General features: G+C 46.3%; 1 protein-coding gene across 1 annotated transcript in view; it reads left to right on the forward strand.

The window, feature by feature from the left end:
• Positions 1 to 19,289, forward strand: part of LOC144121213 (aromatic-L-amino-acid decarboxylase-like) — a 149,286-nt gene that overhangs the window by 83,371 nt on the left and 46,626 nt on the right. The window contains exon 2 of the mRNA XM_077654299.1: positions 6,314 to 6,559. Within this exon, the coding sequence (XP_077510425.1) occupies positions 6,497 to 6,559 (63 nt within the window). The 5' untranslated portion in view covers positions 6,314 to 6,496. The remainder of the gene's footprint in view (positions 1 to 6,313; positions 6,560 to 19,289) is intronic.

Genomic DNA, 19,289 nt, shown 5'->3' on the forward strand with positions numbered 1-19,289 from the left:
GATTATTATTATTATTATTATTATTATTATTATTATTATTATTATTATTATTATTAATATTATTATTATTATTATTATTATTATTATTATTATTATTATTATTATTATTATTATTATTATTATTATTATTATTATTATTATTATTATTATTATCAAAACCACAGAGATAAATGTAAAGCTCTAGTCCACTGTTCGATGGCTCGGTGACTCATGTGATAAACTTGTGCCCCTTCGTGTCGTGCGTCGGCTTTTCTGCGCGGTTTAGCGGCATGCGAAAAAGCCACCTTTTGCGAAGGCAGTTGAACGTCGAATGGTTATGCGAACGAGAATGTTTGAAGCAACCAATCAATCCTTCATGAGCATATATATAAAGAAAATAAAACCTCCTCTTGCCTAATTACGGACTATGCAGGCTTTATATACCGCTAAAATTTTTTTTGATTTTTGCGTGTTTCAGCTAAGAAAGGAGCGGGGTGACATTGACGACAAAAGAAAGACGCACGAACAGTTCTAACTTTATCCTTAGACAGCTTAACGTCGCATCGATGTAGAGCACAACCCGTGAAGCATGCACAAGCCTAACAGTGGGTCCGAAATGCAGTAGTAAAAACATTCGGGGAAATATAAAATAGAGGTGTAATATTTCGGATAGTATTGTTTTTTTAACGTTAAGTCTATCATTTCTGATGCTTTAAAAGGACTCCTAGTGTTACTCCTTCAGATATTTGTTATTAATAAAAGAACCCAATAGTTGGCCCATTTTGTGACTCCACGCACGTTTTTTTGACACCAAAAAGAGGCTTTCATGCCTGGAAAATATGGAAATTAAGTTGGAATATTTTTCCAACTATATGAAACTAGTTCTGAAATATATAGATATTCTAACTTAATTTTCATAATTTTCTCGGAAATATGCCTTAAACTCGTGATTTTGCAGATGACGTCGGATGTCTTCCGTTTGTCTTGTACAATTTTTAAAGTTTAGTTTTTATTTTCATCGTCATTATGAAGTGAAAGTTCACTTGTTGCAGCCATGCAAAAGTTCTATTAATATTCAGCCGTGTGCTATTTCGTTTTACATTATACTGAACAATAAAACTCGCCCGACGTCACCACGATGTGTGGAGGTAGTTGAGGTGGCAACTTATTTTTGATTTATCAGTTCATTTATGCTTTATAAGAGCTTCTTTTTGTGCGAAAAATGGCCTCTTTGTCGTTATATATTGGTAATCTCTCAGTCTATCTTCCATATGTACTCAGTATCTGTACACAGTATCCCTTTCACTAGACTGCTCTGCCTTAAAATACTGCAGGACAACAGGAAGACCATACCTGCAGTTTGAAGTGAATTGGAATGAATTAAAAAGTCTCAGATGCCTGCCGCAGAAAACAAGAACTCTGCAGTTGAATCATTTAAAAATTAGATAATCTCAGTTATTTTTTACATTCCAAAAAATATATAGGAAAATTGCTGTGTGTTGTAGCGCGAGGTAAATCTTTGCTGCTGTATTTCATGAACACACACACACTTTCTCTCTGTGCGTGCGTGTGTGTGTGTGTGTGTGTGTGTGTGTGCGTGTGTGAGAGAGAGAGAGAGAGAGAGAGAGAAAATCGAGAGAGCGCACAGATGTGTACTGATACGCAAATATGCTATTCCGGTATATAGCCTTTCCGGTAAAAAAAAAAAAATCTAAAGAAGGTCGATTATATGATAGTTAATTTTTTTTACTTTCGAGAAATCTGAACCCTAACATCGGGATCTCAGCGACGTCTTATCGCACCTTTGATGATAGGTATATCGCTGGAAATACGTTTATTTTTTATGGGGTTGGTTAACTGTATAGAAGAACTAGGGATAGTAGAGAGAAAATTGCTCATTCCAAAGGTGGCGCATTCACATACACACACACAAAAAAGCTATGGTCATTTAGAAATAGCCAGAGAGTGGAAATCAGAAGCAGAGCCATTCGGCTCATAGGTTTCGTGGTGAGAATCCGAATGTCATTTAATTGCAAATGAGTGGGGTGCAGTCGGCAGAAGTACTGCTGCTGGCTGCACTGGTCCTTCCACCGCAAGAAGTAGAATCCAAAGCCAGAGCAGAAGAAGCAGCCGAAAGAAGCTGCTGCTTCCAACACGCATCGTAAGAAGACGGGAAAGACAAAACGCACGTGAAAAAAAGAAGAAATAAGTAATCAGGGCCTGGCTATACCTGACGCGCGAAAGAGATCCCACCAACTGGGTTGCGTTCAATCAAAAGACGTATTACGAGCAGACTTGAAGTGCAGCCTCAAATAAAAAAAAATGACGAATAGAGATCGGTGAGCCGCGGGGAATTACTGATTGCGCCACTCTCTCTGTGGGAGTGGTCGAGGAAAAGGGAATTAAAAAGGTGATTCGCCCTGGAAGTGGGCAGAAACAGGTGATCAGAAACCGAGTGTTCAATGTAAAATATGGGTGCTAATTAAATAGTATTTTCCGGAAGAAAGTTACTCCCGTTGATCTGAGATAGTAATATTCGTTAATTAGTAACGTAGAATAAACAAGGCTTTGAAATAAGTTGATTCGTACTGCATAAAAGTGCTCAGAAAAGCCAGTCTACGTCGATTTCAGTAGCATATTTGGACAACTATATTAAGAGAGCAATTACTCATTACCGGTCGCACAAGCGCCGCCATGCGGCTACAAAAGAAAACTATGCAGCTCGAAGTTTGTCCCTGCCCGGGATCGAAGCCAGGACAACCACGTGTCCGGGGCAGTCGCTCAAGAACGACCCAAATGATTGATTAACTATTTTAATGGGAAACACGCTGGACAAACCCCTTCCTTATTATCTTAAGGTACGAAACAGCGCAACTAACGTGAAGGACCAGAAAAAGAAGAATACACGGACACGCGCTGACTTACAACTGTCTGTTTTAATCGGAAAACCACATATTTATAATCTCTAATTGCCGCGTCAGAGCCTCACGTCATCATCACAGCATACAACCTAAACAGAAAGAAAAAAAAAGTTGGTTGCACAAAGTTGGTTGCACATTGCAAATCCTGCCTGTGCACACCGTACTTTGACAACACTGTGGTGCTGTATCGTCATAAAGAGCAACTTGTACGAGAAGTAGTGGAGGCGTATCATATCTTCACAGAAGCTGATCAGCGAGATATGGCTGATGGAACAACGTGGAAGCCTCTAGGTGCTTACGTTTCAGCAATTGTTAATTCTTTCATTCTGTTTAGGTTGTAGGTTGTGATGATGACCTGAGGCTCTGACGCGACGATTAGAGATGATAAATATGTGGTTTCCCGATTAAAACAGACAGCTGTAAGTCAGCGCGTGTCTGTGTATTCTTCTTTTTCTGGTCCTTCGTGCTAGTTGCGCTGTTTCGTACCTTAAGATGCAATACCAATTCGCCCACTTTGCTGTGTTGCTATAAGCCCCTTCCCTTGCGTGTAAATAGTAGTTATCTGCTATGCCATTAGATAATTACTGACGCAGCTCAATTCTCGGGCTGCAGACCAGGCTTCCGAGAAACAAGGGGCAGTTTTCATGGTCAGTAATCATATTAACCTCGCTATATGTAATTGTTTTCAAGAAGAATTTTAAGGTGATTACATCCGTGATAATACGAGTGAATGATTAGCTATTGATGGTCCACCTCTTGCTTTGAATGGTGCTGCCTCCCCTTATAAAAATGGTCTATAGACTGTCTATAGATTTCTTCTATTTCCTTTCTATAGACATTTCCTTTTTTCTATTCATATTCTATTGACTGTCTATACATCAATGGTATACTGTCTACAGGTTTTATATTGCCTATAGACTAGTCTATGGGATCTGTCTCTAGAAAGTCTATACTTTATAGAAAAAGCTTATGGACAGTCTATTATAGACTATCTAAAGAGATTTTTGCAAGGAACGCATCATAGTTCGGTAGTGGCGCTTTCGTTTTGGTAGCGTTGCAACGAGCGCTTTATGGTGTGCGAAATGTGTTGGCGCGGACTCGAGCATCCTGCCGTGCAGCGCTCTTGCGGGCAGCGTTCCGAGAGCGTTCATTCTATATTCAACACCCCCCCCCCCCCCCCCCCCCGGCGCGTTTGTGACTGTAGCCACAAAGCCTCGGCTTCGTCCGTGACCTTTCCTCACCGTAGCTGACGATCCACGTCGTCGCTGGCGGCTTTGTCGTAACTGCGGCGACTGCTATTACTTTAGCCTGCACGATGAGGCGACATGCGCTCATTTCAGGGTGCTTCTGTGGAGGTCGCCCGGGGGGGGGGGGGGGGGGGCACATTTATTGGAGGGCTGCCGGAGAGGAGACAGCAGCGGAGAGGCGGCGGCAGCGTCCGGCCCTGGCCAAGGTTCCGAGCGTTGTAACGAGCGCGTTGTGGGGACACTTCGCCATTTTTGGAATTTCACCACTGCCAGCCGCGCGGGTCGCTACACATTCATTACAGGTGTTTCAAGGCGTTTCAAGGCGTTTCAGGGCGTTTCAATGACTTTATTTTATCCGTTCTGTTCATGCTAAACATGACTGCATAAACTCATCTCGTTACGCCAGGAATTTCTGGCTACACAACACAGTTGGCACCAATGTAGAATCGCGATGAAGCTCTCTGAAAGGATTTCGTGAGGGTGGATATGCCGTCGGGGTAGCACTTTGCTTCTGACACTAATACGAGACCAGCATTCATGAGGTGAAGAATGCTTTTATGCTGACATGATTTTTTCTACTAGATTACATCAAGGTCCGCCTCAAAACAAATTTCTGTCGTAACCTTTCTCTTTTTTTCTGTTTAATTAGAAATGCAATTTCATCGTCGTACAACTGGGCCTTACTACAATATAAACGAAGGCCACGGATGCAATGAACTCGGTAATGAATTGTCACTGGCCATTAGACGTAACCGATTAATAAAATTCACATTGATCAAGGTACAGAAATACAGAACTGTGCGGATAGCTTTCATCCAGTGGTGAGCATTGCGGTGTGCCCGTGTTTTTTTTTTTTAAATCTTCTTGTTTGTTTCCTTCTGCTTGTTTTTTTTGTCGCTTTATAAGTGATATTGTGCCCGTGGGCTACTTCCTGAAAGCGTCGGTTGAAGCGGCGCCAGCCTTAGGATAGAATTGATTGAGAAAGCAAGTATTAATGGAATAGTTATACGACCTGTTTTTAGTATGTCGTGTGGGTTGATAAATTCTCGTCAACGCCATGGCGGCAACAACAAAGCTTGTTTTGGATTCCTGCTTCTTGTACTTGAATCCACAATGCCAGCTGCCGTGGTTGCTCAGTGGTTATCGTGCTCGGCTGCTGACCGCCGCGGTCGGGACCGACCGCGGCGGTCGCATTTCGAAGGAGGTGATATGCTAGAGACCCGTGTACTGTGCGATGTCGGTTAACGTTAAAAAAGAAAGTACGATTTAGCGTGGTTACGATAAATGCGAATAAGGTGCGCTACAGTTCGGTTTTCACTTCAGTTTCGGTTTCGGGTAGAAGCATCGTTTTCAAAGTCAAGCAAGCGTCAGACAAAGATCTGCAAGATCGGTGAGAGGGGGTCTTCGTGCTAGCGCACTAAAACTAGAGGGTACACTGAAGCTCTGCATTAGGGCATGATGCGACTGCGGTAATGGGTTGATGCCCATATATGTGGAATCAATCATTCTCTACTTTGCAGTCATAGACCGCTGGGAGTCCTCATACCACTTCTGGCGCGGTGGTGCAGCGGCTAAGCAATGCGCCACTGCCCTGCGATGGCAGGTGTCGCCACCGGTGGGGCTTGTGAGACCCAGGTTAACTCTTCCCTAACAACCTCTCGCGACCGGTCATTAATTTAACTGCCACCTGCCAATGTGGACAGTTTGCTTACAATCCGGTGGGCAGGTTGTGATGACGTCACAACGACACGTCACCTAGGTGGCCCACCTGCCACCCGGCTCTTCTGGGCCGCAGAGGGACCGGACAGACAAACATCGGAGAAATCGGCGAGAGAGAGAGAAAGGGGGGGGGGGGTAGTGCTTGCACACTGATAATCTCCAGGTGGCCAAAATTATGCAGAGCCCTTCACTACAGTGTCCATCATACGTAGTCGGAGTCGCTTTGGGATGTTAAACCCCCATAAACCTAAACCGCGGTGCCAGCAAGCTTTCTTCGGCATGTTCTTTGGGGTGGAGCCCCAACGATCATTGCGCCAACAAAGCAGTTGTTCCCGTCCTTGCGAACTATCAACCTTTCGAGAGAAATGGGCGTAGAACGGAGAAGAAGAATATAAATGTTGCGGTCACAGCTGCCCTGACCACGTGTCTTTCCGCCCTTGTCCCCAGGCGTAGCCATCGGGCCGGGATCCTGGGCGTCATCAGGCGAGCCGGCGGCGGCCATGTCCGGGCAGCTGGTCAACTGGATGCACCGCATGCTGCCCTTCAGCAAGAACGCCCGCACCACGCCCAGCCCGCAGCACCACTGCAACGCTGCGGACGCCTCCGCCTTCGACCACCACGCGGCCTCCAATGCATCCTCGAGGAACGCCTCGCCGCTGCACTGCGCTTCCGCCGCCTCCTCCTCGTCCTCACGTGAGTGGCCGCCACCAGGGGCGCTTGAACGTTGTGGACGTTAGTGGGCGTAGACTAGAGGGAAGTTAAGGGGAACGGAAGAGTGGAGGGTAGGGGGAAGGCGGTAATTATCGTAACGGTGCCAGACTGGCGAGCCTGAACACCTGCCTATACCTACCTACCCTCCTGCCTGCATGCCTACCTACCTACATACATACTTAGCTATCCGCCTCGCCCCCCCCCCCCACCACCCACCTATCCACCTACCTACCTACCGATCTACCTGCCTGCATGCCTACCTACCTACGTACCTACTTAGCTATCCTCCTTCCCACCCATCGCCTCCCTGTTCACCTACCTACCTACCGATCTACCCGCCTGCCTGCCTACCTCCCTGGCGTGCCTACCCGCCCACCCACTCGCACACCAGCCTGCCTGCCTGCCCGCCCGCCGGCCCGTTCGCCCGCCCGCTCGCCTGTGCTCCCGACCAAATGTTAAATATCGTTTTCGTTACGGTGTCCTGTCATTGCTGCTGTCTGCAGTCTATTCTGGCATATCGCAATGATCGGGCCTCAAAAGGATGAGCGCGTGTCGACTGCAAGCCGCAGGAGTGTTGGAGGAGACCCCAGTCTTGACGCCACGGCTCTCGGGGCCGCTGTCTGGGGTGGGTGGGGCTGTAGGCTCACGACTGTCGAGATGCAAATGGATTTACACGCAGTTTTTCTCTCTTTGTTCATGATATTTGTGTTGTGTGGCGAAAAGCAGATCAAATAGCAGTTCTCACTAATTGTTTTGAACACTCCACAACTCCGTTACGCGGGTTTTCGCAGTACCGTCTACAGCGCTTGTTGGCTTGGCTAGTTTTCTTCCCAAATACATTATTATTTCCAATGCAACCTTTATTTATGGCTTCGTGTCATGAGAAGGGCGCCTTACGTGCTTGGATTAAATGTATGAGCCACTGTATTACACATTCGTAGGTCCATATTCAGTAAAAAACGTTTTGATCCGCAAAACATCAAGTAGTCTTCCCATGAAGTTCTTCAGTGGGTCATTTTTCAGTCATCGATGCCGCCTCACGCTTGGATAATTTCGTCACAGCTATCCCCGAAGTACTGTATCATCAATTCAGTTATCATAATCCCCGGCCGAGCTACGTCCACTGCAGGATAAAGGTCTCCCTCATATCATTCCAATTCACCCTGTCCTTGTGCAATCTGCGGCCTCCCTACCCCGTTGAAAAATGTTTTTGTCCATAATTGTTGGAGGGGGGCCTTTTCTTGTTTACTAAAGCTCCATTTTCAGTGGTAGTGGGGACTTCGTCATTACAACGCGATTATCCATCGATACAAGCAAGCTTAAATTTCTACTCGAGTCTCTTTAAAGGGACCCTTAAATTATTTTGATGGTCAGGTTCTAACGCAACATATCTGTAGAGGTGGTCTTTTTGAATATTTGAGTCAAATTTAAAACCTCTGCGCGGACCCTATAATTTTATAAGTAATAGTTATAAATTGCTACTCGCAACCGAATAGGGCGACACCCCACAGCACGTTCTTAACCTCCCCTTCCCCTCTGACGTAGAGTAGGGCATCTCGGCAATCCTTCCCATTGGTCGTGCCCAAGTGGCTGAGCGGAATGCAGTGCGGCGCGGAGCAGTTCCGACCTGTTTTCTTTATTTTTTCGGCGTGTCAGCGCGTATAATTTGAGGGAGGAAAGGAAAAGCATCACTTTTAATTACCATTATCTTTGGTGTTAATGAAGGCAGTTTAAAGATTTTTTTATGGAGTGAAGAGTGATGGAATGCCGATCACTCGAGCGCTTTTCCTAACCTCAGTAAATATCGTTTCATGGCCCCTTTAAGGATGCGGTATACGTGCCCAACCACGTTGCTAAGAAGCAAACCATGTGTCCTGAAGACGTTCGAGCAAGGCTATGCCTAGCGGGTGCGTTTAGGGTGCAATATCTTGCCACCAGGCGTCGCTACTTGCTCACGATATGGTGGAATGGTGCCGGGTATGCTGCACTGTGAAACAATATATAAATATCCATCAAGAGAAAAACATATTATAGATGTATGTTACCGGAACTAACTTAACCTTAAGAACAGGAAGAGAGCAGATTGGGTCAGTGAATAAACGCAGGTTCATGACATCCTGGTCGAAATAAAGAAGAAATGGGCTTTGACATGGCATGTAATGCGAAGCCAAGATAACCGGTGGTCTTTAAGAGTAACGGACCGGATACCAAGTGAGGGCAAGTGTACCAGGGGATGGCAGAAAGTTAGATGGGCGGATGAGAGTATGAAGTTTCCGGGGATAAGATGGCCGGAGCTGGCATAGGACAGGGTTATTTGGAGATATATGGGAGCGGCATTTTCCCTGCAGTGGGTGTAGTAAGTCTATTGTTGACAATGATGAAGAAACAGTCTAACCCGTGGTGTTCACCACGCGCTCAGTTGCAGGAACTCTAATACTTGGAAATAAAAAATACACAAAACGAATTTAGACCGAGCAATGTGCGCAAATCGACCCACACGTTGTGGCGCGAGCAGGCTGATTAGATAGCTGTGGCATCGAGAGCATAACCTCATTTGCATGTCGACGGGTGCTCGCCTCTTTTTTTTTTCTACTTTTCCACTGGTGTCTCTGTGTCGATGATGTCGACACACTTCCCTTTGTCGATAAATAATGCCGCTGCTCGAGAGGTTCCCCTACTTCTGCACTCGAATGACCCGTAACTTGACACGAAAAGTTGCAGCAACAGTGCTTGCTGCTCTCGTCTCCGTCTTGCTGCAATTGAGTGCAGCATCCATCCTCGAGATGACTGCGTTCGCTTTGTGTCTGCCATACACTGAAAGTGGCACCTTTCATGGCGCGTCAAGTTTCTGTTACTTTTAGCTTCACATCAATTTCCAAAGAAATAAATCTGGCCAAAAACCAATCTATCGCCCCGACCCGACACCCCCCCCCCCCCCCCCCCGGTTACCGCTGTATGCATATACTTACGTGCATGTAATAATTGTAAATACGAGAGCCAAGGGCTGGCCAGGAGACCGGCTTTTAGCACAAGCACAAAGATGTTTCAGAGTACTGAACGGAATTTATTCAAAAATTACCCTTTGAATGTTCGCTTAGCGTCGCGGTTTTGTGGCGTCAACTTCTGCCTCCACGGTCGCTGAATACCTGTGAAAGGTGTCAAGGCCGTTCTTGTGAACAACAGAAGTCAGCACTTTTCAGGCTTCGTTGACTGATGTCTTTCGCAACCATCGCATTACTGATGCCAGCGTGAAACGTGGGACGATACACGCAGTAACGCGAAAATTGCATGGCCAAACCAATGTTTCCTTTGGGGGATGTCTCGTGCGTCTGCCTTCAAATATACTTCTGAGAGTTTCGTCCAGAAGTTAAATTGCAATTAGAGAAGACCATGAAGGTATTGAATAATTTTGATGTAATGGTTCCAAGCCGATCAGGTGACGCGTTAAAAACAGACTGTGGACAGATTGAAATTGGCCTGTATAAGCGAATTACCGTGTCGTAATAACAAATACGCAGCTAGAAGACAGCGTTATTATAAGCTATAAAAAGGAAAAAATACTGCCCACCCCGCCACCAGCCGATTTCACAAACTGCACTGCGTCGAGGCAGTTTAACTGCGACACATCCGCAAAATCGCAACGTCGGCGTCTAAGAGCAAATGGCTCCACACTCCACCCAGTTACACCCTCCTGAAGACCATTCAACAGAAGTTGTGCGAGCGTCTGCCTCGTAAACACGAGGTGCGGAGTTCGACCCCAGTGTCACTGGGCAACCACCGGTAATGCAATAGGTACGAGCTTTTCCCTTGCCTGGCGTTCAGCATGTCTGGGGTGAAACTATATGGCTCTCTTCGGCCAAAGGTGACCTTATGGCATAAAAATTATTCGCCATCAAATTCAGAGATGCCATTTTGATGTTCATGGATTTTTATGGCGCAAGGGCATCTATGGCCAAAGAGCGCCATGGCACAAGGTATTTGCGATTTCTCAAGGTGAGGTCAAAGACCCATTTCCCAAGCATTTCGCCGATGTTTTATAAGCCGAGCACCCGGCCAGGTGAAAGCTTGTACCCACTGCATCACCGGTGGGTACCCGGCGGCACTGGGGATCGAACCCCGCACACCCCGCATTCGAGGCGGATGCTCAGTCGACTAGGCCACCGCTGCGGTCAGAGATGCAATGGCAACGCGACCTATGTAATAAGAAAGACAAAAGCCCCATATTAGCGCAGTCAACGAATTAGTTCTTATGATCATCTGTATTTTTTTTTAGTGCGATAGCTCTAGAGCTTCTACTCGCCGATTTCGCCGTTGTCTGTGCGGTCCCACCGTGCCCACTGCAGCATGGTTCTCACAAGACCCACCGGTGGCATCACCTGTCATAGCAGGCCAGTGGCGCATCACTTAACCGCTGCACCACGCCAGGAGTGCCACGAGGACTAACGAGGATCTATAAATCTCAAGTAGCGAATGCCCAGTTGTGCATTAATGGGAATTCACCCATTAGAGCTATCGAGTCTTACCCTTAAGGCGGAACTTAAGTCCGATTTCGCCGACCTTTGTCTGAAGCCTGCTTGATCTTGAAAACCGAGCCTCGAACCGAAACCGAAGTGCCCTAATTCGTGTTTGTCCCAACCACGCTGAACCGTCCCCTATTTTTCTCCTGGATCTCTGAGGCTAGCCTACCCCGCTATTTCTTTCCAAACGATGATCACGGAGTCCTTTTTTATGCGGTGTTGATTGCCTCAGGGCATAAAAGGGTATGAAATGACGGATGACGGTAATGCTTAAATAAATGAAAAAAGGTTGATTGATCTAATAAAATCAAGTAGTCAACTACGATGGAGGCCTTTTCTGTCTTGATATGACAAATTTAGATCGAGTGGTGAGAAAACATCTAAATCCAATTTTCTCAACAATATAGTGCGTCTTTGGCTGCCGAGAAAACATTATTTACGTAGCCAGAAAGAGCCACCGAGTCGATTTTTACAAAGGACTAAAATTCGATGGAGTTGCTCTCAGTGACGCTTTCAGGCTTTGCTGCCGGAGTGTTTCAGATTCCTAGAGCCGTAATCTATTACGATTGATTTTTTTTTCGGAATTTATCCGTATAGTATTGGTCTCTGCCACGTGTGACACCAGAGCCGACAGCCAGCAAGAAATGTCTTCAGCTTGTTCAGGTATCAAAGGCACGGATGATCGACGTGGTGAAAGTGCGGTGGAGCGAATTGGCAATGTAAGAGTTACAGAATACGGTTTACCTTTGCTTTCAGGTGCAAGATCGATTTTCCCAAGTCACCATCGCTCGGGTGTGCACCCACTGTCTGCTTCTATCATTTTGTTTTCTCCTTATCCCCCCTACTACTACAGGTGTGGTTATACTCTTAGGCCTCTCTACGCGTTACCGAGTGCCGTAGGAGTTAAACACAGGGACAGATACACTGTTCTAAAGCTCTTTATCACGCATAAGAGTAGCTTGTCAACAATCAGAGCGCACAAGTTGTGGCCATTCATAAAAACGCCAGAGAAAATTTGTGAAGAATGACCAATATATTCATTGAACTGTGAGTTTCGTTGAGGCTCATTCCTTCATTAAACAACACGTTGTAAATATATATATGCAGAAAAAATCTGTCGATAATATATATATATATATATATATATATATATATATATATATATATATATATATATATATATATATATATATATATATATATATATATATATATATATATATATATATATATATATATATATATATATATATATATATATATATATATATATATATATATATATATATACCACCACTCCACGAAATGGATTTTGCACAGCTTTAGCAAATAACTGAAGGAGCCAAATTTTGAGTTGCCTTCTACCAGGGGCCTCAATTGAAATGATATCATCGACACTACTATAATATTAAACGTACCCTATTATTAATGATTTATTTTTCTTAAGCCTTTATTAGCATCTGAACAAGCGATGACTGGCTCATACATTTCAGCTTCGATGTCATATTTCAAGCTTTTTGTCGCTCTTGCGAGGCCGGTTTGTAAATAGCCCATGTCTCGTCAAGTGTATCGTGTCGGGTAGCATTCAGGTTTCCAACGAAACTAACTCAGGATGAGATCTGTGAATGGTGATCGCAGAAACACACTACTCGTTGTCTATTTGTCGAACGCGACATTCCAAGCTGTCGCCGCAGTTCCTCCTGTACTGCGTGCAACTTTACCCGACCTGGGTTACGCACGCACACTCCAGCACACAAGCTCGGCCGAGTTCACGTGGTCGGCGGCCTGGTTTCCTTCGTGGCCTTCGGGAAAAGCTCGTTCGCGTCGTATCTGGGGGCGGATAACAGCCGGCACTTATATGTACGAGTCGCGAAGGCCGAAATTGTCGGTCGCTGGCCTTCGCACGCGTTGCTCGCTGAAAGCGGACCACGCTGGCAGCGTTACGTCAACCATTGTTCAGCGGAGTGAATGGGCCACACTTCACAAAACAACACGCTTAGTATACGTTTTTGCTTTGCTCGCGCAAATAGCGTTATGGTAAAAAAAAATCCTTCTTTTCTTTATTCTAGTTTTTCCTTTATTTTTCAAAACCAATACATGGAATATGTTTAAACCCATGGCCTTTATTTTATGCGGGGTAGAAATGGCACACCTTACGATAATAGGATATGAAGGAAACATAACAGTTCAGTTATATCAGTGAGAATATTTGTTCCCCTAATCTGCAACAGACACTGAGCGAATAACAAACGCGAAAATCAAATCACGCAAACAGTTCAATCCCCTATTTCCACGGGATCAATAAAAACGCATTTTAAGGTTGCCAAAAAGATATCCTTTGGTTTTACGTCATTGAGAACTTTATTCCATATACGGGCAACGTTATATCCTAGACGTTTTTGACCATAAGTGTTATAGCAAAAAGGTAATAAGGATCCCAGAACTAAGCAAGGGTCGAGGGAAAGAAATTGCGCGAATTGTTCTTGGTAGTGATGGTGATGATTTACTTTTAATTGTACAAGGGCTGCTTGGTTAAAGAACTCCATGTCTAACGTGATCGGGATGTACCAGGTGGGGTCAGTGACTCATTTTCTGATGCATTTCACCTCATGGAATGCAAGCACCTGTCTAGGGAAAAAGATGAGGTTATGGCAGACCTAGACCGCTAGATTAATATCGCGACCGCCTGCGGTCAATAATAAGGTGCGAAGCCTTAGCACACGAAATCTTTTCTCGTTTCATTCCTGTCGATGCTGGGTAGCAGATGCAGCTCGCTATCGAACCCGCGACATCATGCCTTTAAGCAAAACAGGATGGCTGTTCAGCCGTGATATAACGGCCAGTGAACTAAAAGATGGCTATACTCTTTGCCGCTCCCGTCCTGATGGTCGGGGCGAGTAGGACACGGCAGTAGCCGTGCGCCGTCGTCTATAGCCACTCTGTAGACAAGGAATTAAAGGACAGCTCCGTGAGCGATACAAAAGGTTAACCATAGCCGTCAAGACGAGACAGTGACCCACTGGGCACACGGGGCAACGCAATCGAGGTCACCAGAGAATGAGGTGAAGCGGCGAGCTATATATGCGACACGATGGCGTCAGGAAAAGCAACGCAGGGGCAGGCGGAGGTCTCTAAGAGAAGCCTTTGTTCTGCTGTGAACTCATCTATGTTGATGACGTGGTGATGGTGTAAGCCAACTTGTGAAAGCGCAATGAAGCACATGGGCACATACGAATCCCGCAGAGTGGATTGCCTTACTTCAATGGCGAGGACAGTGAGATGCAACTTCGAAGCCTGCTGTGCTTCACGGAGGACGTTGTCCGGCAGTACACGGCGAATGCGAAGCTCGATTGCGAAGGGATATGCAGTGGTTTGCACGAGGAAGCTTCGGCGGTTTTTACAGTACGACGAAGTCTCGACACGAGGTCGAAGCCCAAGTGAACTTCACGGCCTGTGTCCATAGCACAGGCGCTGCTACGCAAGACGTGCCCTTTTTTCGAAGCACATCGTGAAGAAGCCCGTATCACGCAGCCTGTATACATCGGCACCACTCCTTTGTGAATGCGGGCCAGAACCCTGGGTTGGTGGCGCCATCTAGATGGAAGATTTGGGCGATGTGGTAGTGGTAGCCTGGTTGTGAGAAAGAGTAAGATGGAATAACTGGCTCACTCTCTGTGTACACCTCATCGCGCCTTGAAGGAAGGCTGGAAGGAGGGAGCGAAAGAATAAGGGGAGAAAATTGCAGATGACACTAAGGGTATGACGCTATAGCGTTAATGGGGTAATGCCCATGCCTGGTCTAGGGAATTGTGGCTATGAATGGTTGCCTTCCAGCGCTCATATGTCGGATCGGGATTGTTGTCCAAGTCTGGGTTTTCTTGATATTCCCAAACTGTGTGAAAGAGTGTGCCAACTCCTACACAGAAGGGGCAGGATGAATCGTGCGTGTCTGGACAGCATTCACTCATTAAGTTGGGATCGGGCAGAGTATTAGTTTGTAGTAGTCTGATTATGTGTCCTTCAAATTTGCTGAGGCTTTTTTTAAGCAAGAGGATATTTCCTTCTTATGATCTTATAGCACTCCGCAATTTCTGCGTAGCTTAGTAAGGGTGGGGGGTTGTTCATAGTGTCAGAGAGAGGCTGCGTGCCAGATGCTCGGAGGAGGAGAGCTCCAGCAGCTGTGTTGGCCGCCTGGAGCCAAAGATGCCGTAGTGGAGGGATACAGTTTCGACCATCCGGGGATCATTAACGTGCACTGACAGCCCACAGCACACGGGCGCCTTATGCGACTCGCCTCCGTTGCGCCGTGATGGAGGGAATGAAGGAGGGAGTAAAAGAAGGCAGAGAAAAACGCACGCCATAGAGGAAGCCACCGGATTGCTATCAGCCATCTGGGGGCTCTCAAACGGGCCTTAAAATTGCATAGATGCATGACCATTCCTGCATTTCACCTCTATGGAAATGTGACCGGCCGAAATGTGACCGAAATGTGGCCGCCGGGATTAGTTCCCAAGACCTGGTGCTCTGCAGCCTGATGCCATATTCGACATCGTTAAATATCTGAAAGCGATTAACTGTCATATAAAGAAATATTAACGTGTGGGAAATCAACGTGTAACGAAATAAAAATGTGACAGTAATCCTTCAGTTAATCATAGGTCGTGTTATTTGATGCACAAAATCAAAACTAATAAGCCCTCGACGGGAACAAATTACACTCTTTCTATGTGTTATCTATGGCCTCAAAATCAGGCCATAGCTCACACGCTATGTCTACATAGTAAACGTGAGCAAGTGCTAAGATTTACTCTCTCTTAATTCTCTGTGCTCCGCCTTGAGTTGGCGCCAATCTTCGTTCTCCGCGCCCTCGGTCGTTCTTCCGCGAGCAAGCCTTCGCTTCTGCTCTGGGTCTCAACTATCTTGGGCCAGCGCCACACCCTAAGCACCTATTAATGCCGTTCTCCATGTGGAGTCCTTCTTGGACAACTCTTTGAATTATGACAGTCACCGAAACCAAGCAGCGTAGAGAAAAGGAACACCTCTTTCCATCTGCTGAATAGCTGCTGAATAGCTTACCGAAGGCTTCGGTTCTGGCAGTCTTGATGCCATAGGTAGCATAAAAGGGTCCTCACACAGCTTCCGCCCTCATCGGTCAATCACGTTCCTACGTGGAACTCGAGGTAATACAGGACGTACTACATCCACCGCTATGGACGAGGGTGGCGCTGGTGAGCACTCTCAAGGTTCGGTTACACCGCACATAAATACCCCCAAAAGCAGAAGACTGGACAGCCGTGACCATAGCTCAGTTGGTAGAGCACCGGAAGCAAAACTCGGAGGTCTTGGGTTCAGATCCTACCAGTGGCATGTAGTTGTTTTTTCTTCTGCTTTTATTAATCTTCTATTGATGAAAAACTACGAATTAAAAAGACATTCCCTATGCTCCTAGTTTTCGGTGGCTGTTGGCTTCCATTATGCATGTCATAACGAACACCTCTTTCCATTCCCTTGTCCTTTGAACGATGAGTTAATCTCGGAGACGTGAATGCTATGGCAAGCCCACTCTAGGGAAAAGGCCTCTTCCATATCTCTCCAGTTAACCGTGTCCTGTGCCAGCTGCGGCCCTCCTATCCCCCCAAACTTCTTAATCTCATCCACCCACCTAACTTTCTGCCGCCTCCTGCCTTTTCTTGGAATCCAGTTTGTTACCTAGGAGTGAGTGTAAGGTTGTGAACTATCAGTGTGTCGTCCTGCAGTGTACCCTACAAGTAATAGCCAACGGACACGTGGAAAAGTGATCCCTTTTCCTCTCTGTCCTTTCTATCTCTCCCTCCGTTCCCTTTCTCACGTGTAGGATAGCATACCAGGTGTCGCATAGTTGACCTCCCTGCCTTTCTGTTCGTCTTTCTTTCTCTCTCTCTCTCTCAGTCCATTACCCTTAGGGACCATTAGTTATTTTGCCTCCGCATTATATTCCTTGCCCAAGGCCATTTCTTGCGCTTGATTTCGACTAGTATGTCGTTAACCCGCGTTTCTTCCCTGACCCACAGTGCCCTCTTCTGGTATCCTAAGGTTACAGCTATCATTTTCCTTTCCGTACCTCGCTGCGTTGTCCTTAACTTGAGTTGAACCCTTTTCGTTAACCTCCACGTCTCTGCCTCACAGGTGAGTACCGGTAGGATACCGTTGTTTCATACTTTTCTCTCGAGGGATATTGGTTGAGAGATATTGGTTGACTGCCATTCATGATCTGAGAGTACCCGCCAAATGCACTCCGTCCCATTCTTATTCCTCTAGTCATTTCACACTAGTGATCTGGATCAGCGGTCACTACCTAGCCTAAGTGTACGTATTCCCTTACGCCTGCCACAACCTCGCTACCAACTGTAAAGTGCTGTTTCTTTACGAGACCGTTGGACATTACTTTCACCTCAATAGTAATGCGACCCCCGTAACCAGGATTGAACCCGCGTCTTTCGGGTAAGTAGGCAAGCACCGTAACCACTGAGCCACTGCGGCGGCTCAAGGGTCGTTTCACGACGTGGGAGGGTAATTTTCAACCTCATTCTTAGAATATACTACGACCTGTTAAAACTTTTTAGCCTCCGTGCGTTTATATCGAGAACTTAGAAGCGGAGTTATTCCTAGTTTATTCAATTTGGTAGACTTGTCGTTGCGCACCCGTCTTACAAGCTGTCCGCCTCCAAAATTCCCCGCGGTGGCCCAGTGGTTATGGCGCTTGGCTGCTGGCCCGAAAGACGCGGTTTCGATCCCGGCCGTGGTGTTTGCATTTCGATGGAGGCGAAATTCCGGAGGCCTGCGCACTGTGTGATGTCAGTGCACGTTAAAGAACCCCAGGTTGTCGAAATTATCCGGAGCCCTCCACTACGGCGTCCCCCATAGCCGGAGTCGCTTTGGGACGTTAAACCCCATAAAATCTAAAAATCCAAATTTCTAACTCATCCGCTTGATTACAATGCAAGGCAGCGGATAACTCCTGAAGCGACGCAGTCGTTGCGTGTGGCATTTCCCCTGCGAACGGCTCAAAGTGACAGGTGAAGGTGATCTTAACTCTTCCCATTTCATGTTCGGCTAGCCTTAAAAACTGCACAACATCAGCTGCTTCACACTACGCCCATCGTCACCACCTTGCTAGTGATTGAATCTGGAGGCTCGACTTCAGAATTTGGGGCCGAATATCTCAGACCACATAAGTGCTACAAGACTGCCGAATACAAGAGTGGAATAGTGTAATAGCGGAAAACGGGATAATGGAATAGTGTATGAGCGTGGCCGCTTTCTTTAACGTGATAAGCATGCGCTCTTATTGCAGCGACTGAATATTTTATTAATCGATATTAGCTGATTATGATATTGATACCTGCGAGCACCTGGTCGCGTAACGTACTTGCCGAAACGGCTTTCGAGTACTGTTGATCGCAACTCTAGAAAGTACAGCAGCATTGGCAGATGCCGAACCCGAGTGCTCTAAATTAACCTGAGAGCACGGACTGCCCCTACAAAAAGAACATTCTATTGAGGCCGATAATAATGAATGCCATCATCGCCGAGCTGTAATAATTTCACGCGTATTAAACGGTGCAGTATAAGTAGGGTTCTTCGTTTTCGGGACAAAGCCGATTTTACCCGATTTCTGCATTCCGAACATGCTCCTGAAAAATTGAGTAAAACCCGATATTTCCCAGATTTCTGGCACAACTACTCCCGCGGAACTACTCTGCCCCCAGTTGGCGCGCGGGCGAAAGGGGGCCGAGAGACCAACGAAAACCAGTTGACGTTATGGAAATTGGATTAAATTGCTCCACTCCTTGCCTATGAGTGCGTTTGTATCAGCAATGCACCCTGGCCAATCCCAGCCGTGCGGGGATCATCATCTGTACTGGATATATTCCAGAAGGGGCTGCTGAGTCAGTTGTTTGATGACTACCGACCTCTCTTGATTTCTGTGGTCGACGATAGACTCACTTCGCGAGGAGTTTGAGCAGTAGTTGTTGAAAGCTGCTCCATTAATACAGGTGTTTAAGTCATGGACTATTGGTACGCACGACGCAACTGTGCACTATCCCGGGCTTGAAAATGCCGCGTTGACAATTTCATGCACAGCTAATGGCAGCTGTGATGTTGAGAGGACGTTCTCTCAGCTGAGGTACCTGCAAAGACCGGACAGGTCACGT

Source organism: Amblyomma americanum, chromosome 2 (genome assembly GCF_052857255.1).
Source record: "Amblyomma americanum isolate KBUSLIRL-KWMA chromosome 2, ASM5285725v1, whole genome shotgun sequence".
Classification (NCBI taxonomy): Eukaryota; Metazoa; Arthropoda; class Arachnida; order Ixodida; family Ixodidae; genus Amblyomma; species Amblyomma americanum.